The 22,514-nt window shown below is 48.3% G+C and overlaps 1 protein-coding gene across 1 annotated transcript; it reads left to right on the forward strand.

Moving 5' to 3' along the window:
- Positions 1-1,217: 1,217 nt before the first annotated feature.
- EMP1 (epithelial membrane protein 1) lies at positions 1,218-16,238 on the forward strand. The gene is made up of 5 exons (XM_059816754.1): positions 1,218-1,353; positions 12,638-12,755; positions 13,686-13,788; positions 13,896-14,036; positions 14,644-16,238. Exons 2-5 carry the CDS (start codon positions 12,678-12,680, stop codon positions 14,805-14,807), a joined length of 486 nt encoding a protein of 161 aa, XP_059672737.1. The 5' UTR covers positions 1,218-1,353; positions 12,638-12,677; the 3' UTR covers positions 14,808-16,238.
- The last annotated feature ends 6,276 nt before the right edge of the window (positions 16,239-22,514 follow it).

A 22,514-nucleotide genomic window follows, 5' to 3' on the forward strand; every position in this document is an offset into this window, starting at 1 on the left:
GGGAACAAAAATCTATCTTTATTTTCCATCAGTGGCAAAATTCCCATGGGATTTTCTGGGCACGATATCTTTGCCCACCATATGTGTCATCTTTGCTACTGTTTTATCCATAGCTCTGTTTTTAGGCAGGTTTCTATAGCCTAAAATTAGACCAGACACATATCAATAACACCAGAGAGAAGGAATAATCTGAAGAATGGCAAGGTCTTTTAATCTGTGTAGACTTCAAAGAGCACCAGCTTTGTCTTTCAAATAAAGGCAATCCAGTGTCCTCCTCGTTAAAGTGGGAAAGGCCTTTGCCAGATATTTTATCAGTATCTGCTTATCTCTTTCCAGGCCTCTGCAAAGACAGGCTTGATTTCTTGCAGTAGCAGATCACGAACTCTATCACAATATGGATCACATTTTAACCCAGATGCTTTCTGACAAACTTCTTCCCCCTTCACCCACATCTCAAGCACATCCCCACTAAATCTTGCCTGTAGCATCCACGAGACAGCTACACCAGTCAATTCTCTGCAAATGTAAAGGGTCTATTTTTAGAGGTCTTTAAGATGACAAGAAATGCTGACCTCAGAACACTGTGAATCACAAACTCCTTATTTCATCTTCCTTGCCTGCTCTCTCTCCGTGGAAGCAAACCACCACCATCTGGCCAACTTGCTCCAGAGTAGCCACCAGGCCAGATGTGTGTTTTGAGCATCTCTGCTCCTTGGTATGTTCCCAAAAGTCTTGTCCACGCCAACCCCACAGGTCTGATGTGCATTTCCACATGCCACCAACCTTGGGGACTTCTCTCTATGCAGCACAGGGAGGGGATGTGGTGACTCACCCAGTGTCACAATGCCCCCTGCCAACCAGCTGCTTGTTTGTTTGAGTAATTGTATTGTTGAAGTCCCGTTGCCACATTTGTAACTATACTTTTTTTTTTATGACAACCAGAAGTTCAGTTTTATAAACAGATGCTGTTGTGGGCCTCTATTACTCAGCTGGATTAGCGTCAGTCGTTTTTCCAGGCTGCGGTCTCTGTACTGCACATTGAGTCAGACTAAGTCCTGCACAGATTTCTTTGAATCGCTGGTTTCCTCCCAGCGACTCTTGACTCCCTGCCAACAAAGCAGGGCGTAGCTCATTAATTTTTTTTTTCCTTCTCCCTCTCTTTAAAGGCAGACTGATTCATAGTAACTCCTTTAAAACAGAGTGGAAAGACACCACCCTCCTGCACCACCGAAGGAAACTTAAACCACCACCAGGTCACTCCCCTTCACTACAGCTCCGTGCTCCAGGACATCAGCACTGCAGCCCAGCACGCTCCTACTCCCACAGGTGCCAGGACCGGCCCCAGCCCACACGGTAAGAGCTGCTCTCAAAAATCCTCAGCAACTTTTCTCCCTCACTGGCGGCTGCTCCCCTCACTCAGCAGCTCTAGCCTGCTTTTCTCCTCTACTGCGCCACTTCTCTTCAACTTGGCACATGAGCTGGACACAGGAAACATCTTAACTTTTCAGCTTTTGCTTTAAAATCCAGCTGCGTTACGGGGCAAAGCGACTCTGCAAGGTACCCCGGTGCAACCGTAGAGTGCTGGCAGCAGCAATGTTATTTTCGCCTCCAGAGAATGTGCAGCCAGGGTGCAGGCACAGGGTGCCCAACCTGGGCCAGCCCTGGTGTAGGAGCTGCCACGCGCTTTTGGAGTAGCATTGTTTACAAACGTGGAGAAACACCTGCTTGAAATTAGGGTTGCTGGTTCAGCGTTTCTGGCTCTCACATTTTTCTGCGTGTGTTTCTCCCCTCCATTGGTAGTTTGCCAAGCTTTAATTTAAAACAACAACAATCATTGCAAGTGAAGTCTGAGAGGCCCCAAAGGTGCAGACTTTGGGGTACAATGGAGAGGAGCTTTCTTTTTCTGTTGGGGTCCTGCGCCCCGAGGTTGACGCCAAGCCCCGGTTCTCAAGCAAAGCCACACGATAGGTAGAAATGCATGCTACACCTTCCTTGGCAGCACAGACCCTGGAGTGGGGAGCACTGAGAGGCGAAGTGAGGGATCGAGTGGAATTGCTAAGAGCACAGCGGGCTGCATGGTAGGGTGTGGTGGCGGGAGGCACTGATGGGAAGTGTAGGTTTGCAGAGACTGGCAATTTTCCCTATTCACCTCCCTTTTTCCACGCAACCACCCCCTCCCTCCTCTTCTTCACCAGTTCTTTCACTTCATCTGTCTGCTATGGTTTGAATCCTGCGGTCAAATCTGAACTATTTTTGAGGTCTGAGAAAGGGAGTGCAGCAAAGCCAGTTTGTTGGCACTAGGCTTTGATTCCTGTTGCAGGAACCCAGCCCGCCCCTGTACAGTTTCATGGGTCTGAAAGAGACTGAAACAGTATTTAGCTTAGTCTGGCCAGGAATGGCTGGGGCTCAGGCTGCTGCTGTGGACAGTTGCTATACGAATGGCCGAAAAGCTGAACTGACCTTAACTTTGTGGCAGAAGGATGGATTTTGTGAATTTTGAGGTTCTCTCTGCCCCTATTGCTTGCAACTCGGTCATGCAGGGGTGCCTCCTACCTGAGAAATAGATGTGTTTGAGTTGTTTGAGTGGTAGGGAAGTTAACAGTGAGTGTTTCCAGGGCAGTCAGCAATCAGTCTGGGTAGAAAGCATTTTGGGAAGCTGTCATTTACCACGATTAACAATGAAATTGGTTTGAAAAAAAAAAAAAAAAAAAATGCTGTGGCCACAGAGCAACTTTCACTCAAAAGCTTTGAATTCCTCAAGGCACCTCTGAGAGCAGATTTGCCCAGGAACTGCCCACTTGACATTTCTAGACGGAGTGGGATTCTTTTCTTAGCAAACACACAAGAGGGAGCTGGGATTGAAGAGTGTGAAAACTTGGGAGCCCATTAACTATTGTTCCTATGATAACAGGGGTTTAAGTCAGCCACATGCCTCCACCCAGCCCACCTCACACAGCTGCCAAACCTGGGGACTGTGTGCACTGAGAGAGTGTGGGCTTAAAGGCAGCTTATTTCTATTTGCTCCCTTGGGGGATCAGCATAGGAAAAGGATCAAAATTGAGGTATCTTACTACCACTAACACTGCAGTGCCTGGAAGCACACCCTAAAGTGCAGCTCCTTCATGCAAGGCGTTGCACACCCACCTAAGGAGTTCCTCCCAGTAGGCTCCCGTGGAAGCTCCCCCCAGCTATGACTAATCATTCAAACACGTGGCACACAGTCTGAGCCATTCATCCAGGCTACCCTCATGTGAGAGCTGGGCAGGCATGTCCACCAGGCACGTGCCATCCTGAGGTAGACATCTGAGAGAGATGGAGTTGAGCCACACCCAAGGACACATTAATGGAGGAGGGACTTGGGATCTTGTGGAGAAACACCCAGTTTTGAAGTGCGTGCCTCAGAGCTGCAGGGTTGCTAGTGCTCCCCAGTACTTTGCTGAGGACAGAGAGCCCTGGGCTTAGAAAACTGACCCTGCTGGCCTAGCCAGTGGTCTCTGAGTTTTGCAGTGTGCGAGCAATGCAAGTACCTGCAGGAATTACTGTTTGGTGGCCTGGGGTGGAGCAGAGGTTGTATTTTGAAACAGTTCTGGGAGATCTGCTGATAATAGCCAGTGTTTTTTTGGTAAAAGACCCGCCTCAGGGCCTTGTTTATAACGAGATGGGGGAGATTTGCTGCAAGCATAAATCCTCCTCTCTATTCATCACCCTCTCAGCTGCAAGGCAGGCACATGGCACTCAGCCTGTGCCTGCTTGAGTTTCCTCAGAGCAAAAGCGGGAGGGGTGGTGCTTCTTTAGCCCTGCCTGCTCCCACGGGGCTTCACAGGCCCCATCAACCCCACGTGGCAGCCGCGACACCCCTTCCACAGCACGTTTCCACTTGCTCACCCCTCTGGTTTCCTTTGGCTGCTGGACTGGTCCTCTCTTCACCAAGTGCTACACCAGATGGTGTGTAGAGGGAGGCACCTGATGCCGGGCTGGGATTTGCTCTTGGATACTCAAGTGCCCCACAAGGCAAGAAATAGCATTACTAGACCCCTTTGATCTCAATTGGCTCCTGTGCCTGTACCCTTCAATAGAGAGGTGACAGCACTGTCACCCAACACAACACAGGCCAGGCTGCAGGGCGTGGTACTCCTAATTTTTTTCCTTCCTACTGTTCTCCTGAAAAAAAAGTAATGAAAAAGGGCTAAAAGATGAGATTTCTTTACCCTTCCTTCAAGGCAGGGAGAAGTAAGAAACCCAGAGGTACTCTTTTACACCTCCAAAAGGGAGAGGAAGGAAGGGGATTTCCTATCTCCCCATCTGAAGATGGATGCTTAATACTTCAAGGGTCTTTTCTGCTGAGGCAAAGCAGTGTGCACAGAAAAGGAGGCTCTTCTCCATGGCCCTGCTCCTTTGACAGCCCTTGCCAGGACTGATAACTAACTGGTAGCCACAGTGCTGTAATACTGGCCCTGAATAAACATGCTGAAGCACCAGCTCAAATGTGACTACACAGATCCTCTGCCAGAGCCGGTCCACACCCAGTCATCCCACAGCATGACACAGGGTCCAGCAGAAGTTCCCCATATAAACTCCCCAGAGGGAAGTCTAGAGTGCCTGCTTTCTTAAACTTTCTGCTGTTACATTGCAGGGAAGGCAGCAAAGCAGCACATCTGGCAGCTGCCATCTGGAGCGTGATTTCTTCAAACCCCGCTGGGATAGTTTTGGAAAGTACCTCCTTACTTAAAATAGCTGGACAATGAACAAAGGAAACCCTGGCCAATCTGCAGTTCCACGTATCCTTGTCCTCCTGAACTGTTTGCAGCAGGGCAGAGAGTACATGGAAGCTGCTCCCTGAGTAAGATGAAACATAGCCCATGCCTTGTCATGGTAGGGAGGGACAGGACAACTCAGCTCCAGAACCCACTTTGCCCAAGGGAGTGACCGGTTTGCCAAGCTCATAAGTAAGATCTATCCCCTTTCCCCTGTGAAAACCAGTCTGTACTGCAGGCATGGGGAGACACCCACAGTGAGAGCCCAGAGACAGATCCTGGGCTATGTCATCCCCAGTCATGCAGAGAAATGCAATGAACTGTGAGCACTGGAGTGGCTGATGGCAGGTGAGCCGTGGCTCATGCCAAAGGTTTAGCTCTTGTGATGTGGGGCCACCTGGGAACACATTTGGATTAGAGGAAATCTGGGGCGAGGACCTTTGCTGTCCTTTTGCCCTCGCAGGGCAGAGTCTACTCAAGGAGGGGCGTTGTGAAAGCAGCTGCCTCGACTGGGTCCAGCGTCCACATTCTTCTCATTCTGCAGAGACATCTCCCATACAGGCCCCAGTAAGCCTCTGGAAAAGACAGCGAGAGCCATGGGAGCAAGAGGGCAGAGCTGCAAAATGCTCAGAGCTGAGAGCAGGCTGGTCAACGAGTTGCTGAAGGTCAGCTCCAGGAACGTGGACCACTGCTGAAGGAAAGCTGGGCTCTGAGACTGGTGCAGACACTGGTCGTGCCAGCTCAGGCAGCTGAGCCAACCTGCCTGCTAGCTGGCCTCCAGCAGCTGCAGCCAGGCCAGCGTGGTATGCCCAGACAAGGGGAGTTCTTGATGCCTTGTGGAAAGCCATTTCCACATATAAGATGAGCTAGAATGAGCCTTATACCATTCTGCTAGCCCATACTAATCACAGGTGTAAGAAGCCCTCTTGAAGCCAGATGGGGCATTTTACCTCACAACCACCTTTACCCCACCCTGCACAGAGCACCAACCAACTCCAGGCTGCACAGTATCCTCTTGCTTCTGCTTTATACTCATGGTCCTGCTCCCCCCAGTCCATCACTTGTGCACTGTGGGTTGAAAGAAAGAGCTATCACACAATTTTGCAATTTAATCCTGCACAGTCATTTCCAAGCTGGGTTGCAGGAACAAGGACACCCTGGAGGCAGACTGACCCAAAATCTCAGACTCTTTAGATGCCGAAGTTGCATTGACCTCAGTGTCTCATAGGCTGTACTGGCATGTTCAGAGGTTTTGTAGTCTTGAGAGAGAGGGACGCTATCTAATAAGGAGCCATTTCTTTTTCAGAGTTACCCTCCCTTGAAAAAAAAGGGAAGATCTTTACGAAACTGTCTATGTAAATCAGATCATTGCAGTTTTAATTTTAAAATGCAGCCAAAAGCACAGCTGATGTGGGCTCTATGGACCTTCCACCGCTATCTAAAGGCTGTTGCACTTTTGCTCACACCATGCCGTAACCTGAATTTTTTTGTCAGAGCTGTCAAATGGTTTCTCCCACGTGGGCACTGTCAGTGTCAAAGTCACACAGATAGATACACGGACCCATAAGGAAGCCATGCATGACCACGCACACAGGCAGACACACACTCACACACACGATTCAGCTCTGCTCACAGGGAAACCACAGATGCACACTCCCATTAGAAGAGGGAGCCATGCAGAGCTGCAGATGCACACCCCTACACACACCACGTCATCACCCAGACCATCAGTCCTCCCACAAACGTTTCTCGCATATCTCAGCATCTTGTTTGAACCCCTGCAAGTCCCAGCAACTCCCGTGACTAATTAACCCACACAGGGACTCTCCAACATGCTATGGGGTGAGGGAGCTCCCCATTGCACCTCCAAAGGTGCAGAGGAACACTTCTGCGCTTCCATTAGCCCTGAGGTCCCCTTCCCCATCCCTCCCTCTTACTTGCTGCCCATCAGTCCCAGCCCTTCTTTGGCATGCAGAGTGTGAGGAGTGACAGTGTTTTCCTCCAGCAGCGGCTGCTGGCTGCCTGCCAGGCCCCGGGCAGCTGTCTCTTCCCTTTCCCACTATCAAGTGAGCTTTGGAGTTTCAGTTGATGTTGTCACATGACTGAGTGCTCGAGGGAGGTTTCTTCTGGAGAAAATGCCAATTTCTCACTGTCTGCCCTAGGAGCGCTGATATTTCCCCACTCTCATATGAATCACAAGCATGAGAGCTGGAAAACCCTTGTGTGTCATCTTTTGTGACTCCCCGTTGCATCCCTCAGTGAGCGGAGGTTTGTTACCAAGGGTCTTGTCTGGTCCCACAAGAAACAATTCACATGCTGGGCCTTTACCACTCCCCTGGGAAGGCAATTCCCCTGATCCCTTGGAGACCATACCACCAGGAAACGCTTCCCAAGAACCAGACAAAATCTTCCATTTGCTTAAGCTTATTTTCAGTTGTAGCCCCTCAGGCTGCTCTACACTTTCCTTTTGGTTGACATTCATCTGCTACTTTTACAGCTTTGCTGTACCCCATGTGGTCACCACAGCCATCACCCGTGCACACACAAAATCTTCTTACTGCTGTAAACCAAAGGCTCCAAAGGTCTCCGTGTGCCCACGCACACCTCCTGCCCAACCCTTTTCCCACACATGTGAAATCTCTTTCCAGAGGTACCAGCCTACTCATCCACATGTCTATAAAAAGCATCTGACTTGTAAATTGAGTCAGGCCGGTCTGTCAAAACCAGGTTGTCAACAGCAGTGCTGGCGTACAGTGGTTTATAAAAGTCTGGAGTCAGCAAGGCCTCTGGATTCAGCTGGATCTGAAACAAGAATCAGAGCAAAGGGTGAAAGCAAAAAGATCCTTCCCTGGGGTTGTTTAAAGTTGTCATGTGCTTTCTAGTAACAATGATGTGATGGGTCCAAAGTCACTGTGCCACCAGAATATCACAGAGATCTTCACATCTTTGCCCAAATGACCCTGGGCACCATGAGGGCTCATGCTCATATCACACACAATGACAAGGTGTGCAGTTGTAGCAGGGCTAAGATGCAGTCAGGGCCTCAGCTCAGTCAAAAGGCAGATCTACAAATTCTGCGGAAGGTTTTATCCCACCCTGAGGTTTCCCTTTCTGGTAGCATCATGGCAGCATTGCTCTTTGTAGGTTGGCTTTGCACTGAGGAATGCACCAGTGATAGAGGTGGCAGTTTGTGTCTGTCTCAGACAATATCAAATAGTTTTTATTTTCTGTCCCATCCTCTCCAGTTTTCCCCTTCCTTTCCAAGTGGCCTTGGCCCTGATTCAAACCACCAGTATTACTGGTGTGACTCTGTGCCACCTCAGACAGTGGCCAGGTTCATGTGCTTTCTCCTACTGCCGCCATCAGAGACAGTATACTGGGTGAGACAGACTACTGGTCTGACTTACAGCTGCATTCCTTATATTCTGTGGTGGCAGCTGGGGAAGGCAGAATTTCTTTTATCTCAGTTGCTTTCAATCTATGGAGATTTTTGTTCACATTCTGGCCAAAAGCATTTGCTTTTTCCCCAAAATGCCATCTTTCCTTTGTTGATAAATTGAATGTATCAAACCCAAGGGAATTCAGCTGAAAAACTGAGTTTTAGAGGAGTCAGAGGTCAGCACGGTGCTCACGGGCAGTGTAATTTAGATGTCCTCTGCTTCCTGGACACTATAGGCTGCTCTAGTCTGTTGGCTGAGTTCTCCCACCAACTTACCCTGGGAGAGGCAGTCCTAAGCAGGAACCTCAGCTGAGAGAGAAGAATGGGAATGGAAGTCAGATGAGCTACATCCCTTAGGAACACTTCAGATCTGAAATATTTCAGATTTAGTTAAGAGTGCTCTGATTTTTCACCCCAAACAACGGGATCATTCCTGCAGAAACGTCTTGTACATTTCTTCTCTACTCCTTCCACTGCAGTGCGCTTTCTACCAGAAGCAAAGGACCACTACCTAATCTGGCTCACCCTCTTGAGTAACCCACTCCCTATATTTGAGGAACTATACCGTTGGCCTTGGTCATATCTCCAAGTGGCACTTTGCGTTCCATTCTGATGCTTTGCTAAGCAGCAAACCACGGGCAAAGACTCACTTCTCCGGATTGCCCTCCAGATAGAAGCATCCAAAACACTTAAGTAGTCAGAGAGGCAATATGGGTGGCTATGCTTTGCCTGCGCGAGAAGACTTTGTCTTAGTTTTTAATGGATAGTGCTTGCCTGCTTGAGCTTGAACTAGGGTGCAGCAGAGCTATGTGTTGTTCCCAGTATGCGTACTCCTGCACAGTCAGAGAAACAATCTCTACACAGATAAGAGTCTGTCACACTTGTCTGTAGGCTTTTTTGTGCTGAAGGCTGCTATGGTGATTGTTATTCATGGTTACTGTTGGTGTGGCTTGTTATTTCTCCTCCTCCATCATCCCAGGAAAAGGAAACTCTGCTGTCACCGGTGCAAGACATTCTCTTGACTCATGCAGGCTGTTCAGCAGGTGCATGACCTTCACTGTTTCTTCCTCACCAGCCTGTCCTACCTCAGTAGTCATTCTACTCTCATGTTTCAGCTCTGTTTTTCTTGGCTTAGCTGGGGTCTTTCCTCTGGAAGACGCACCAGGAGGCTCAATGCAGGATTGACAACCTGGTTGCTTGACTGGTTCTTGAGAAGCAGTCCTAAAACTGACAGTGTCCTGAACACTTGCAGGGTTAAATAACTGTGGTTTTGGGAGCTTTGGGGTGAGTCAGTGGAAAAAACTGGCAGCCCTAGGAAGGCTAAGACTGACTCATAGCCCAAGAAGAGCCTGAGGAGCTCCAAATCCAGCTGCAGTTTAGGTAGGGGAATGGAAGAAAAGGCATTTGCATGCAATTGTGTCCTATTGCTCCAGCAATGTGACCCCACCCTGTAGTGGAGAAAGATGTCTCACACTTAATAAATGGAATGAGTATCCTGTCAGTCACCAATGCTCTGCCAGCTTCTCTGTCTAATGGGAGGAAAAGTCTGTGCTGTACCATCAGAGACAGAGATGACTCTATTTCAATGCCATTTGTTCACCCACTGCTCCTTTGGGATTGTTCTCTAGTGTTTTATTTAAAAGGCAGGGAGAGATGAAGGAAGGGGAAAACGAATGAATAGAGAGGGAGACTTGTACTTTAACTCACAAAGAATCAAAACTAAGCTGTGAGCACATATCCCCGGGTGAGTTTGCATTTGATAGCGTGTGTATTCAGGGAGAGGTGCTGACGTTCTCAGGAAGTAGGTGCACTGAAAGCACCTGAACTAACACTGCTCTCAAGCATTGTGAGAACAGGGCAGAAAAGGCAAAGAGAATAAAGGATTTGGGTTTTTTCTTACTGTATTAGTCAAAGTTCTGGGTGTGGGTTTTTTTTTTTTTGCATTGAAAAGTAACATTTATCCCTCATTTTCATTTCTGAACGCAAACAGAAGATGCATTTAAAAAGACTGTTCTAGTCCTTTAGGGTGTCTTGGAAGTAGGTTTTAAGCCTTTCAAGAACTGGGCTTTTTTGAAGGTCCTCAAAAATAATTGGCAAAACCCCTGCTGAATTAGTTTTTAAAGACTCCATGGAAAAATACATCCCCATCTAAGAAAGAAGAAAGTTTAGCCACTGTTCAGTAAAGGCAAATTTCAGAGCAGGCAAATCTGCCACAATTTGGTGTATGCATACCAATACACCATGGTGGCAAGAGCACTCATTACGGTTTGTGTAAGAAGCAAGGTAATCAGAAAAAAGGATGACAAGTAGTCAAAGGAATGGGAAGATTTGACTCAGAGGCTCTATTCAAAGCACCTGCTGCAGGTATATAACTTAGTCATGGCAACAGCAATAGTTTTGCAGCTCAGAGTACAGGGGCGATATCCATATCAGTTGCCATCCAGCATTTTGAAACCCTCGTTCCTTTTGCAATCAATGGAAAGAAGGCGTTTAACGCTCACATCAGATGTGTTCATGGGGTAGCCTGCATATAGTATTGAGAACTTGGATTTTATCAATGCTGAACTCATAAATGACTGTCACTACAGCCAGAGAGGAACTCTTAAGAAGGCTGTACTTTCTCCGAGATCATCACTAAGGGAGGTACTGTGTCAAGAGAGGTCACAGTGACCAGGCCATCCAGGCAAATCAAGCCCTAGAGCATGAGGAGTTTGCTAGGACACCCCAAAGCAGACAAGCAAGCCCAGCCCCTGTTCAGCAAGCCAGGGCTAAACAACTCCAGAGAGTTCTCCCAGGTGAAGGAAACCTCACAGCGGACAAGTTCTTGCTGAGGAGATAGGATCAGTTACCAAACCTAATCTGTCCTTCTAAGGAGTGGCCTCATTTGGGTGGGAAGGGTGACCTAACAGAGCTGGTTCCTTGAGGTCCTGAACTCAAGAAATTCCTCCTGGTCATCAGCTAATGCTGAACTGGACAAAGAGCCACTGATGGAGAAGCCTGCCGGCCCACTGTGGTTTGGGAAACTGTATCCAAAGCAGTGCAAGGAATAGCTGCAGCACGTTACAGGAATACACGCCCACACATGGCCACAAAGAGAGGAAAGACAGAAGTGGAGAAGGTGGAGTCATTGAGTAAAAAAACCCACATTTATGGGGCTTTACAAAGCCTTTTGTTACAGTTTGCGTGAAAGACATCATAAAGCATAATTGTGTTGTTCCATGACAAAGTTACCACACCCTGTACAAATGGTGACAGCATCAAACTTTACCTGAGTCACCTGGACCAAAATAACTTGACAGCCAACATGAATCACATACTTGATACTGCTCTTCAGTACTAGCACTACCCAGAGGAAGAGCAACACAACCCTGTGAAACTTTCTAGGAAGCGGTCTTTCACTGGCTGTAGAGTGGACCCAGTAAACTCCTCTTCCTGATTTCTGTGGCTATACTGGAAGATTACTAATAAATGCCTGGAAGGAGGGGAAATATGCTCATTCGCTTTGTGTGAATTGTCTGCACTCGCTCTCACAGCTTAGATTTGTTCCTTGTATTTCACGTTTTCAGGGAAGAAGTCAGCAGCCTTGACGAACAGTGTTGTGAGAGCTATCTAAAGCACATTCCCCTCCCTTTCCAATCACACTTTCATCCATGACAGGGAATCTTCAAAAAGTAAAAGTTTGCAAGATACAGAGGCAAAAAACCCCAAAACAAACCAAAGAGGAATTTGCACTACGAGAGAATCTTATTGCAGTAATAAAGTGATCTGCATGCCTCAAGTTTTAAAAGGGAAACAGGCAATTTTCATTGCAAACCTAAGCATCTTCCTTTGCCCTAGCACACCTCAGTTGTGTTTCTGTTCTGATTATTCTCCTCTGCACATAATGGAGTGGGCCACTGAGTATGGGTAGCCCCTCAGTCCACTCTCCACTGCTGCTCAACACCTGATGCACCCAGGAATAGAAAGTCCTCCACTCCACACCATCTGTCCGTGTCCCAGACCAGCTGGAGAAGGCTGTGCCATAAGAGGAAAAGGGAGAACAGGAAGAGAAAATCTTTCCTGACCTCTGTGAATCCTGTGGGTAAAAACTCCTCTTCCTGGAGTGTAGGCCTGGAGTATGTCATTTTTACTTTACATAACCACACACCAATTTAAGCAACCGGTGTATATACTCAGGCTATTTTTAAAATGCCCCCAAGCTAACTACCCCTGCTCTACATCTCCTCCCAGACTGGTTCCTTTACGTGCAGGCTTTCTTCAAACTCTTGAGCAAATCCCTTGCAGATTTTGACAAGGTTTTTAGTAATGTTTTTTTGTGACTACAAGCTTCCAGAATGAATTTAAGATTAACCTGTTTTCTCACATGTAAATAAAGCTTATAGTAATGCTGTCTTTGATTCAGCCCTTCCCTTCACTTCCTCCCTCTGCTTTTGTTCTCCTCCAGAGATCTCCGTATTGGTGACACCACCTAGAAGGGACCCAAGATGTTGGTGCTACTGGCTGGTATCTTTGTGGTTCACATTGCCACTGTCATCATGCTCTTTGTCTCCACCATTGCCAACGTAAGTAGAGACCACCCTGGATGAGACACGGCCGTCACCTTCCGCAGCAGTAGCTAGCCCTTTATACAGCTGGCAGGGAGACAGGTGGGTGGGTGCTCAGGTCTATAGGTGAGGGACACCCGCTCACGGCCATGAGTAAATATGAAGCAGTGATGGGTGTGCTCAGGGAGCAGAAAGGCAGCCAGGGTGGTACAGGAGACAGCCTCTGCCTGCTGCCCCCTGCTCCCAAATCCCAGAGCCAGCAGCACCTCAACACTCTTCATCCAAGAGAGTGCAATGAGGAGCCCGGGAGATCAGCAGATGACAGCTCTGAAGCGGTATTTATCATCCTGTCTGGCGGCCAGGCTGTTGCACAACTGGGCGCTCGCCCATGCCTGTCTGTTTTGACGACAGCAGGCCGCTGCCGGGGGCAGGGGGTCCGCCACAAGCACAGCTCCCAGCGCTGCCTCTGGTGGAAAGCCCAAGCAAAGGGGGGCAGCCGGGGCACCCCCGGCCGCCGGGGAAACCCGGGGCGAGGGTGACCCCTGGCGGCTCGGCGGGGACGGCGCGGCCGGGGTCTCTCCGCGGTCTCCGCACTGCACTGGGGCAGATTTCGGGGGCCCCTCGCACCCGCCTCGGCGGCTTGCTCGCCCCACCGTGCCCTCCTCCCCCCTCGCACGGGGAGAGGGTGATCTGAGCGATTTCACCCCGACCATGGGAACAGACTTCCCCGGTGTTTTGCCTGGACCAAATGCCTCCTGGCTTTGGAAGCCTGCGTCATCTCCCACCCGCTTCGGCTGTTCATCTGCTGCAGACACATGCTGACTTTTTCAGCTCTCTGTCTCGTGGCACATGGGCTACTCTTGCTCCCCTTACAGTTTAGTCTGACAGCTGGGCAGAAGAGCAAGGAAGCCCCCTCCCCCTTGATGCAACTGTTTCATCCTGTTTCAGGTTTGGATGGTGGGTTCTTCCAACTTAGGAAAGGCCTCATCAGGACTCTGGCTACTGTGCAACAAGACCTGCGAGCAGCTGCCAGTCAGCAGTCGTGATGAGGGTAAGTTACATCTGCATTTTCATTGTGTTGATGAATTGCAGGACCTTGGTGCACAATACCAAGGCTGAGTCCTGACCTTCTCAAATCTATTCCCTGTGTGTTCACAGCTTCCCTCAAAGCCGTGCAAGCCTTTATGATCCTCTCGATCATTTTCTCCGTCATTGCGCTTGTCATGTTCATTGTCCAGCTGTTCACCTTGGAGAAAGGCAAACGTTTCTACATCACTGGAGCCATCATGCTGGTTTGCTGTAAGTATGCATGCCTTGTGATGGCTCTGCATGTGTCCCACTGTCTCTGCAAGTGCAAGTAGCCACACATGTCTGCCACACATGGCCATCAGGGGAGGTTGTCAGCTAGCTAAATGTTTCCAGTGGCCCATTTTTTTGATAAAACAAAGCACTGAGGAATAGGAGTGTTGGGGGTTTTTTTAACTTTATATAATGAAAATATTTCCAAATTTTCATTAGAAAAGCTGAGCGGGTTTTGCAAAATACCTTTGAAAGACAACAAAAAGGATTCAAGTATTTTGGGGGGCAAGGGAATAAACAGTTAGACAGCTTCTGCTTGTGGGATTCAACACATAACACCAAACTGTCTGCAGATCTTATTACTGATTTCCTCCTAACAAAGGTTTATTCCCCATGGCACCCACTAAACAAGCCACGAGTGTCTTATGTCATCATGTCTGCAAGAGAAATCCTCCAAGAGTAAGCCTAATGGGCAGCAGCCTCTCTCTCATATGGCACAAGACATGCATTACAATCTCAGGGGACAACAGTACTTCAGAAGTCCTGCAGCAATGCTGGTTTCTGTACCTTTTCCAACTCTCTTTCTTTTCCCCCTTCCTTCCCACAGGGGTGTGCATTCTGATTGGAGTCTCCATTTACACAGCTCGGTTCACAGGCAAGATGCCAGAGACCACAAATTCTCACCATGGCTACTGCTTCATATTGGCCTGGATCTGCTTTTGCTTCAGTTTCATCATCGGCATCCTCTACCTTGTTCTTAGGAAAAAATAAGGCTGATGGGAGTCCAGGGGAGAGGGTTGGCTACTGGGAATGGGGAAGAATTGCTCTGCTGAGAACTGTTGGGCCAATAGACAGAAACAGCCACCATCACCACCACTGCCACCACCACAGAAAAATCACTAACAAAGCTAGAATCCTCAGAAACTCCTTCACCAAAGAGAGGGAGAAACAGCTCCAACTGATCTAGTACTCCTGGGGCTGTCACACGAGAAATCTGCAAGTGACCCAGACAGCTCTTCTCCTTTTCTGCAAAATCATGTCATACCTTCACAAAGCTTCAAACTCACCAGTGATGATTGAAGGGCACTACATAAACAAGGGCTACATCTTTTTCCCTTCCTAGAGTCCATCTCACTTACATTTAAATGTGCCTTGTGGGTTGGGCAGTGAGGCTTATGACACCTTTTTTTATCCATTAAAACAAATGGGATGGGCCTTTTGTTACATTTACATATATATGTGCACATATGTTGAAGTTAAAGACATTAAATTGAGAAGCAAGCCAACAAATCAGATCAAATTCTTATTAAAGTTGCTACAGAAATAAGGCAGCATTTTTTTTTTTCCTGTTCTGTTTACTATTTGACATTCCCATGGTTGAATCAGATACAGGTAGGAAGGGCAAATATATAGGCGTGGATGATGGGGAGAGAGTGAGACAGAGAGAGAGAAAGTGTGGGTGTGAAGATACACAGGGGTTCCTAATTACAGAGGATGCAGTTGCTCAATGAAGCATATGCAGGGAGGGAATCATCTGGGTGTGTGTCTACACTAAAATCTTCTGTACAGCTCCAGAACATGGTAACAACACTGCAACATCATAGATCTTTACTGAGACAAGTCCTTATCTGTAGGCAGGGGTTTTCCCCACATCGTTACCCAGTACATGGTATTAATTGAAAGCCCCACCTTGTGACACAGCTCATCTCAAAGGCAGATGATACTGGTTAGCAGAGGAAATGTATTCCCTAATGAGAGATTAGGAGAGATGAGGCAGGGCTTGTGAGTTCTGCTCCTTGCTGCACAACCTTAGGCCAATCACTTAACCCGGTGCTTTTCCATCTGCCAAATTCTTCCATAAAACTATACCTACCTCCCAGGGTTGCTGAGAGATTTTGAGTCCACTCTGTAATACAAGGTCCCCATGTGAAAGGGTGGCATAGGAAAGTAAGGCATTGGTACTGCTGCAACCCACAAATTTCTGTCAGTTTGAAGAATCTCAGTCACAAGTGGCATTTGTAAGGGACAAGAGGTCAAAACTTCCTGTGACTCCATCCAAGCTAACAGGCAGAGAGTATAAAAAAACATGCAGGTGTGGATTGTGCATAGATGCTATTTACCTCTCTCTCTCTCTCTCTTTCTGTTACATTTTCTTCTTATATAGACTTTATCAATTTGGTGGATATATTCTAGTACTGTATGTTGCTGTTTCATTAACAAAGGTTATTTCATATATAGTCATTGTAAATATTTTGAAATGCATATTTTTAACTTTGAGGGTATAAAAATAAAATCTTATTCCCTTTATTATAAAGAGTTTTGTTCTGCGTTTTTTATTACTGTTTCAGATATTTGTTGACAGAAGCATTTGCTGTTCTCACTGAATCAAAACTCACCTCTTTAAGATGGTGCAGAACTACCATGTTCTCTTGCTTGTCAGTATATGAGATTTCCTGTTCTGGAGGGGAGGAGGAAGCAGAACAACTCTCAGAGCTCCTGCTTCAGGCTTTCTTCAAGCTCAAGCAGATAGAGTGAGCAATGGTAACGCTCAGTCCCAGAGCCAGGTTTAGCTTCACACCCAGGAGAGCTGGAAATGTACTTTCTCACTTTGGCAGCATCTCATCTCTGTGGAAACTGGTGCCTAAGATGCTGCAGAAGTTATTATGTCCTAGACCAACCCTCAGCACAAGTGAGTCCCAAAGCAAAATCACCAAGGTGTTTGCCTGGGCCACGTGAGTTGGTATAGCTGTTGCCTCCTTAGAGTTGTCTGGCCAAACACCTCAGCAGCTCTAGAGCTTGAGCAAAGAGTTCAAAGCCCAGGACACAGGCAGATCTCTGCAAACTCAGGGCACAATCCTGTGAGCTGTGAGGTGAGGTAAGGCTTAGCGGGAATCAACTGGATAGGAAATTTTCCTTTATCAATTAATACACCTTAGGGAGAGCTAAGACACATGCTAACTGAGGGCAGAATGGTGACATGAATCTTTAGGAGCTGAAGTTTTGCCAGAGGAGGACCTCATACACAGCAGGGTGTGGGAAGGCTCATGGTGCGCGATGGGTGGACACTTGTCTTGGTCTCAGAAGGTTCTGGGGTCCTGCTCTGCCTCATACTCCTGGGACTCCTATAAGTGCAGGGTAACCAAAGACCAGTCAGGCACTGGGGACAAGGCTCCTCTGTCTACAGGCTAACACTGGGAGTGAGGCATGAGCCAGTGGCTGAGGTGGGAATACTGGGGGATGCTAGCCAGGGAGCTTTGCAGGAGCACACCCACTGCGAGGCTGGTATCCATGCCCTGTTTCTAGCATGGCACAAATCACGTGACAAAATGATATCTTTCAGGATGGCAAAACAATCCCAACTTTGTTGGGGTGCCCAGGACAGGTCACAGGCAATGGTCTCAATTTTTGAACAATCATCTCCAAGAAGCTTTGCCTCGTCACAAACTGTTGTCTTTGGCAGCTCAGCAAGGATATGAAGGCTAGTGGACACTCTGGGCAGCTTGGTTTGCCTGAAAAAAACACTTGGGCTTTTAAATGATCAGTGCCCTAGTCTACAGTTGGAAAAAAATCACTGGGTCCTCTGGCATCTGGCAAACCTAGCTGATCTAGTCCCTGAAGTATAACCCATTCCAAATGAGGCAGTCCTTGTTCCACCACCATCTTCTGAGTCCTGTTACATTACGGGCTGGCAGGCAGGGAGTTACATTGGGACTGAACACACCAAACAGAAAAGCAGATGCCAACAAAGATGAATCAATTACAAAACAGAAGAAAGCAGAAAAGGGTAGGAGCAATTGGTGCTATTGGTTGTGTCATATGACGGGTGTTTGCCCAAAAATAGTCTTCAACACAGCCTGAAGTGACACTGACCCAGAACCACACAGACTGTGAGATGCAAATCATGGTGCTCCTGCAAGAGCCATTACAGGGATTTCAGGGACCAAGCTTCACAAGGGCCAGGACCAAAACTGACTTCACAGCAGAGTCCTTGCACTAGGAAGAGAAGTCTTTGGAAGAGGAGAAGCAGAGAAACAAAATGATTCCCATGCCTGACACTCCACTGCAGAGCAAAGGAAGGATTCCCCCTCCCTGGTCCTTTTTCTGCAGGTCACAGTGCAAGGAGGAAGGGATTTTCCATAGACAAACAACTGACTAATTCAGGGCATTTGACTAACAGCAAATGAGCTGCAGGAAGCCCTAAAAGTGAGGGACAGCCAAGGGGGCAAGAGTAAGAGACTCTCTTGCTCTGACCAGAGAGTCAAGCTATGCAGGCTGGGAAGAAGGAGTCCAATAATTCCTCACATTAATGGGTTTGAAATTATCTGTACATGTTCATGGGAGTGTTGCAAAAGCTGCTGAAGACAGCTCAGGGGGGTGCCCTGCTCTGTGAATGGCAGAAGCCAAAACCAGCCAAGCAGAGTAACTGACTCCTGGGCTGATCAAGGGGTGATGACAGCACTGCAAAAACAAAGGCAGCAGCACCATTACAGAATGCAGCTGCCTGCCAGCACCCACAGAGCGAGAGAATGGTTTGATTCCCTTGCAGCAAAGACAACAGAGGAAGAACAAACCACCACCAACACAAAAAACAAGTGTGCAAGGAATGGGAGATCATGGGAGGCATAAAAGATGATCCTAGGAGTGGTGTAAAAGCTTATGGGTCACTTCCAGCACTGGAGTAACTCTCCCCTGCTGGCATCCAGGGTGCAGTTAGCCCAAGAATCATTTAAGGAAAGTAAGGTGAAATCAGCATGAAATATTATCCCACTCAAAACATATGCAGCCCAGGGGCCAGCCCAGAAATGTACGCTGCAGTTGTACTAGTTGTCTTTAGAAGGGTGCCTAATCTTGTGATTATTTACATTTGCATCTCTGCCTGCTCAGATAGGAAGAGCAGTCAGGGTACCAGTTGATTGCTGGAAGAACTGGGGAGGAATTTTAATCCCAGACCCTCTGTTCCCACATTGCACAGTTGGCTAGGTGCATCACTGCAGGCAGCTCAGCTCTCCCAACATTGTCAGAGCTATGGTAGTGAATTAGACACACAGTGATCTGATGCATGATGACAAATCTCATGTTGCACAATTCACCCGAAGTATGTGGGTATCTGGTATAAATATACACCTTGTCATCTGTTACAGTTCTTAGGAAACTTGTTTGCCTTTCTGCTCAACCTAGCATGGAGGGCTGTAGCTGGCAGCCTTCCTCCGTTCCATCCCCTCTCAGGCTTCTCAAGTGGACAAGGCTAGCCAGGGACCAGAGGGATCAATCCATAGGGTGAGAGGCCTCCAGCCAGCATATACCTAGAGGCAAGTACAGGAGGCATGGTCCTCAGCAGAGATTTATGAGAAGCCAAGATGCTTCATCTGATCTCTTAGGCTAATCCCACTGTCAGGTTTGGGCAACTGAGCTGGATCTATCTGCAGTGAGGTCTGGGGAAGAGGCAGTGCTGTGGAGCTCTGCCCTGTGATTACGGTCACTCTCATACAGATGATCTGGAGAGCATAATGCAGTCAGAGATGCTAAAGGAAGAGGTGTGGGGGTGCTTCTGCCTCTCTCCACCTTCCAGATAAATCTGCAGGTGGACAGAAGCCTAGCTTTAGGCATTCACAGAGCGATGTGACTTTTTTTCCTGAGTTTTGTGGGGCATCATAGATTATTTCTTCCTCTGGAAACAACTCCCAGAATAAAAGGTTCATTTCATTGACATCCTCACTGTAGAGCTTTTTGGGCCTTGCTCTGATGATAACATGGAGCTGAGGGGGCTGAGCTGTAATTCAGTAAAAGCACTTAATAGGACTTGGTGAGGGTAGGGGGATGTATGGCTCTGAGAGAGAGGGGAATATCAACTGAATAAGGCACTGTCTTGTTAACAGAGCCCAGAAACCATACATGCACACACCAGGGCAGCTTAGTGAAGCAAGGAAAAGGTGGTGCTGTAGGCATGGCCTGTTGGGGGGGGGGGGGGGGGGGGGGCGGGTAGCATGCAGAGATGGGGGGGAGGGCTGGGAAAGAAGCTTCCACATGCTCCTCACACTGCAGCCACGGCAGACTCATGGAGGTAAGAGATAGTCTCAGCACAGCTTGAATGTATTTTTTTAGGGGGTTCTGTTTCTAAATGGCATTCTGAAGCGGGAGATGCTTCATGTACATCACATAGAGGGTGATCAACCATGCAGCACAGCAAGCAGCTTTGTGGCAAAGAAACCAGAACCCCTGCACTTTGCATCCCAGCTCTGGAAAGGGCTTGCAGGCTCTGCAAGAGAGCCAGGGTGTGGGGAGGGGGAGGCAGAGGTGAGAGGCAGAACTGAAGTACTCAGGACCATTCCAGAAGCAAGGAGCAGGGGCACTACCTAGCCAGCAGGGTGGACTGGCAGTGGTCAGATGCCATGCAGGAATGGGGCAGCAGAAAGAAATGGAGGATCAGATTTATAGACGGGAGGGAGAATGAGATGGACAGGAAGAACAAACACTGCAGAAGACCTGAAGACCATCACAGCATTGGTGGGTTGGGGGAGGATGAGTGGTTTAGTGGGGAGGTGTTTGGTGTTTGGGACACCTAAGACCCACTGCAGTCATCTACCAAGCAGACAGACCTTGATCATGCAGTAGGCTTGCTTCCCCAAGGCAGTACGAGAGGCTCATGTGCACGATCCTGCCAAAAACTGGGGTGAACCATTGCAAACTATCCAGAGCCGAGGACGCAAGTGTGCCCTCTCAGCACCTTGATGGCTGAAGACCCCAGTCCCCTGCATTGACACTAGAGGTCAGTGCAAGCCCAGCAAATGCCTCTGCTGAATATAACTTACGAGCTTATGATTTGAGGCATGGGCATCCCCAGCCAGGGACAGTGCTGCTTTAACATAGTATAATTCAGAAATGGGAGCATGCCCCAGCCTCACTCGGCAGCCCTCAGATGGGCTCCCTGCTGGCCTGTGGCATCTCATGTAGAAGAAGAAAGAGGCATCTCAGGAGGAATCTTGTCCCACATAAGAGGTAACATCGTGGGAGCATTTATCACCAGTGAGAAACCTACAGGGCAAATGGAAATGGAAGAAGAAACTCTACGGGGGAATGAGCAAAAACTTTCCAACCATCAGGCCTGAACAGATGACTGTGGCTCAGTACCCTTCGGCCACTGAGGAGATAAAGGGCTTTGCCTCTTGCTCTTGCAGTTAATGCCATCCCCTCTGCTGTGTACTGTCAGAGAAACTGAGGCAGAGAAATTGCATTGAGCTGGGGCAAGCAGGCTGGAAGCAGAGAATGGAGGAGATGCTGGGGTGGCCTGAAGATGGAAAGACTACAGTCCTTTAGGACGTCCACAGTTCCTGCTTCAGGGGAGGACCCTTTCCAGCTAACTCCCCTTCACTTCCAGTGGATCTTAAAAAAACAGGGTCTTTCTCAGTTTCCCAAAAATCAAGCCCTAGGTTCCCAAAGACTGATTACAGCAGGCCAGTAGCTAAATCTGTATTAAGGTAACCAGCTTTCAGGGGTGTGGTTTTAATACTGATGAGTTGCCAGCGAAATCTGTGGAAGCTGCAGAGGCTCAGCAAGGTCCATCAGCTTAAGTATCTCATTTCAAACACTCAAGCCAGAAAAACTGAACACAGACACCCAGTAGAGACCTTGAAACCCCCCACAGCAGGAAGACAAAGAGATCAGAGAAGTCATTGCTTTTTTTCCTGTGTGCCTACCAGAAGATTTGCAATGACCTTGCTGCAATAAAGGCAAAGTTTGTATTTGTGGTGCAGTAAATCTAGTAGTCCCTGCTGTATAATTGCATACCCATAGAGAGGCATGACTACTCCCTTGCTGGGGAAAAGAGAATCATGGGGTGGAAGTGTGGTAGAGACCAAACAACAGGAGATAAATGAAGCTGAGCATAAGAGGTGAGGTTTTCCACTCAAATTCAGAGGATTCTGTAAATTACAAAGCATTTGTTTGATCCATTCATCAAAACTCTGTCAGAGGTGAGAGAGATCCAGGAAAAGGCCATGGCTTTGGGGAGTTCTGGGAGTTTCTGTTGTGCTTTGGACAAGTGCTTCCTTCTGCCCCCTCAGCCTAACCGCTCAGGTGTTGGAGAGGAGACTTCCCTTTCCCTCCAGCCGTTTGCACCCTCAGCACACAGGTCCCTCAGCTGTAACCTCCCAGGCTGCCTCTGTAGGAGCGGGAAATCAGAGGGGACCTTCCAGGCTCTTTCTGCAATGCACTGCACTTGGGACAAGGGAAAGGGAAAGATTGTGGACATAGCAGGCAGTTCACCGGAGACTGGGCAGCAGGACTGATCCAGCTACCCTATAGCCTTCAATGTGCCTCCCCTGGCAGCAGAGAGCTGAGAGGGCAAAGAGGGGATATCGTGCCCCCCAGGCGCAAGAGGGGATCAGCTGTTGACGCCATGCTTGCCGTGTGCCAGCACAGGTAAAGCTGGTGGTCAGCTCACTCCTCACCATCTCCCTAGCTGCTGTCCTGGGCAGCTGC

This window comes from Gavia stellata, chromosome 4 (genome assembly GCF_030936135.1).
Source record: "Gavia stellata isolate bGavSte3 chromosome 4, bGavSte3.hap2, whole genome shotgun sequence".
In the NCBI taxonomy this organism is placed as follows: domain Eukaryota; kingdom Metazoa; phylum Chordata; class Aves; order Gaviiformes; family Gaviidae; genus Gavia; species Gavia stellata.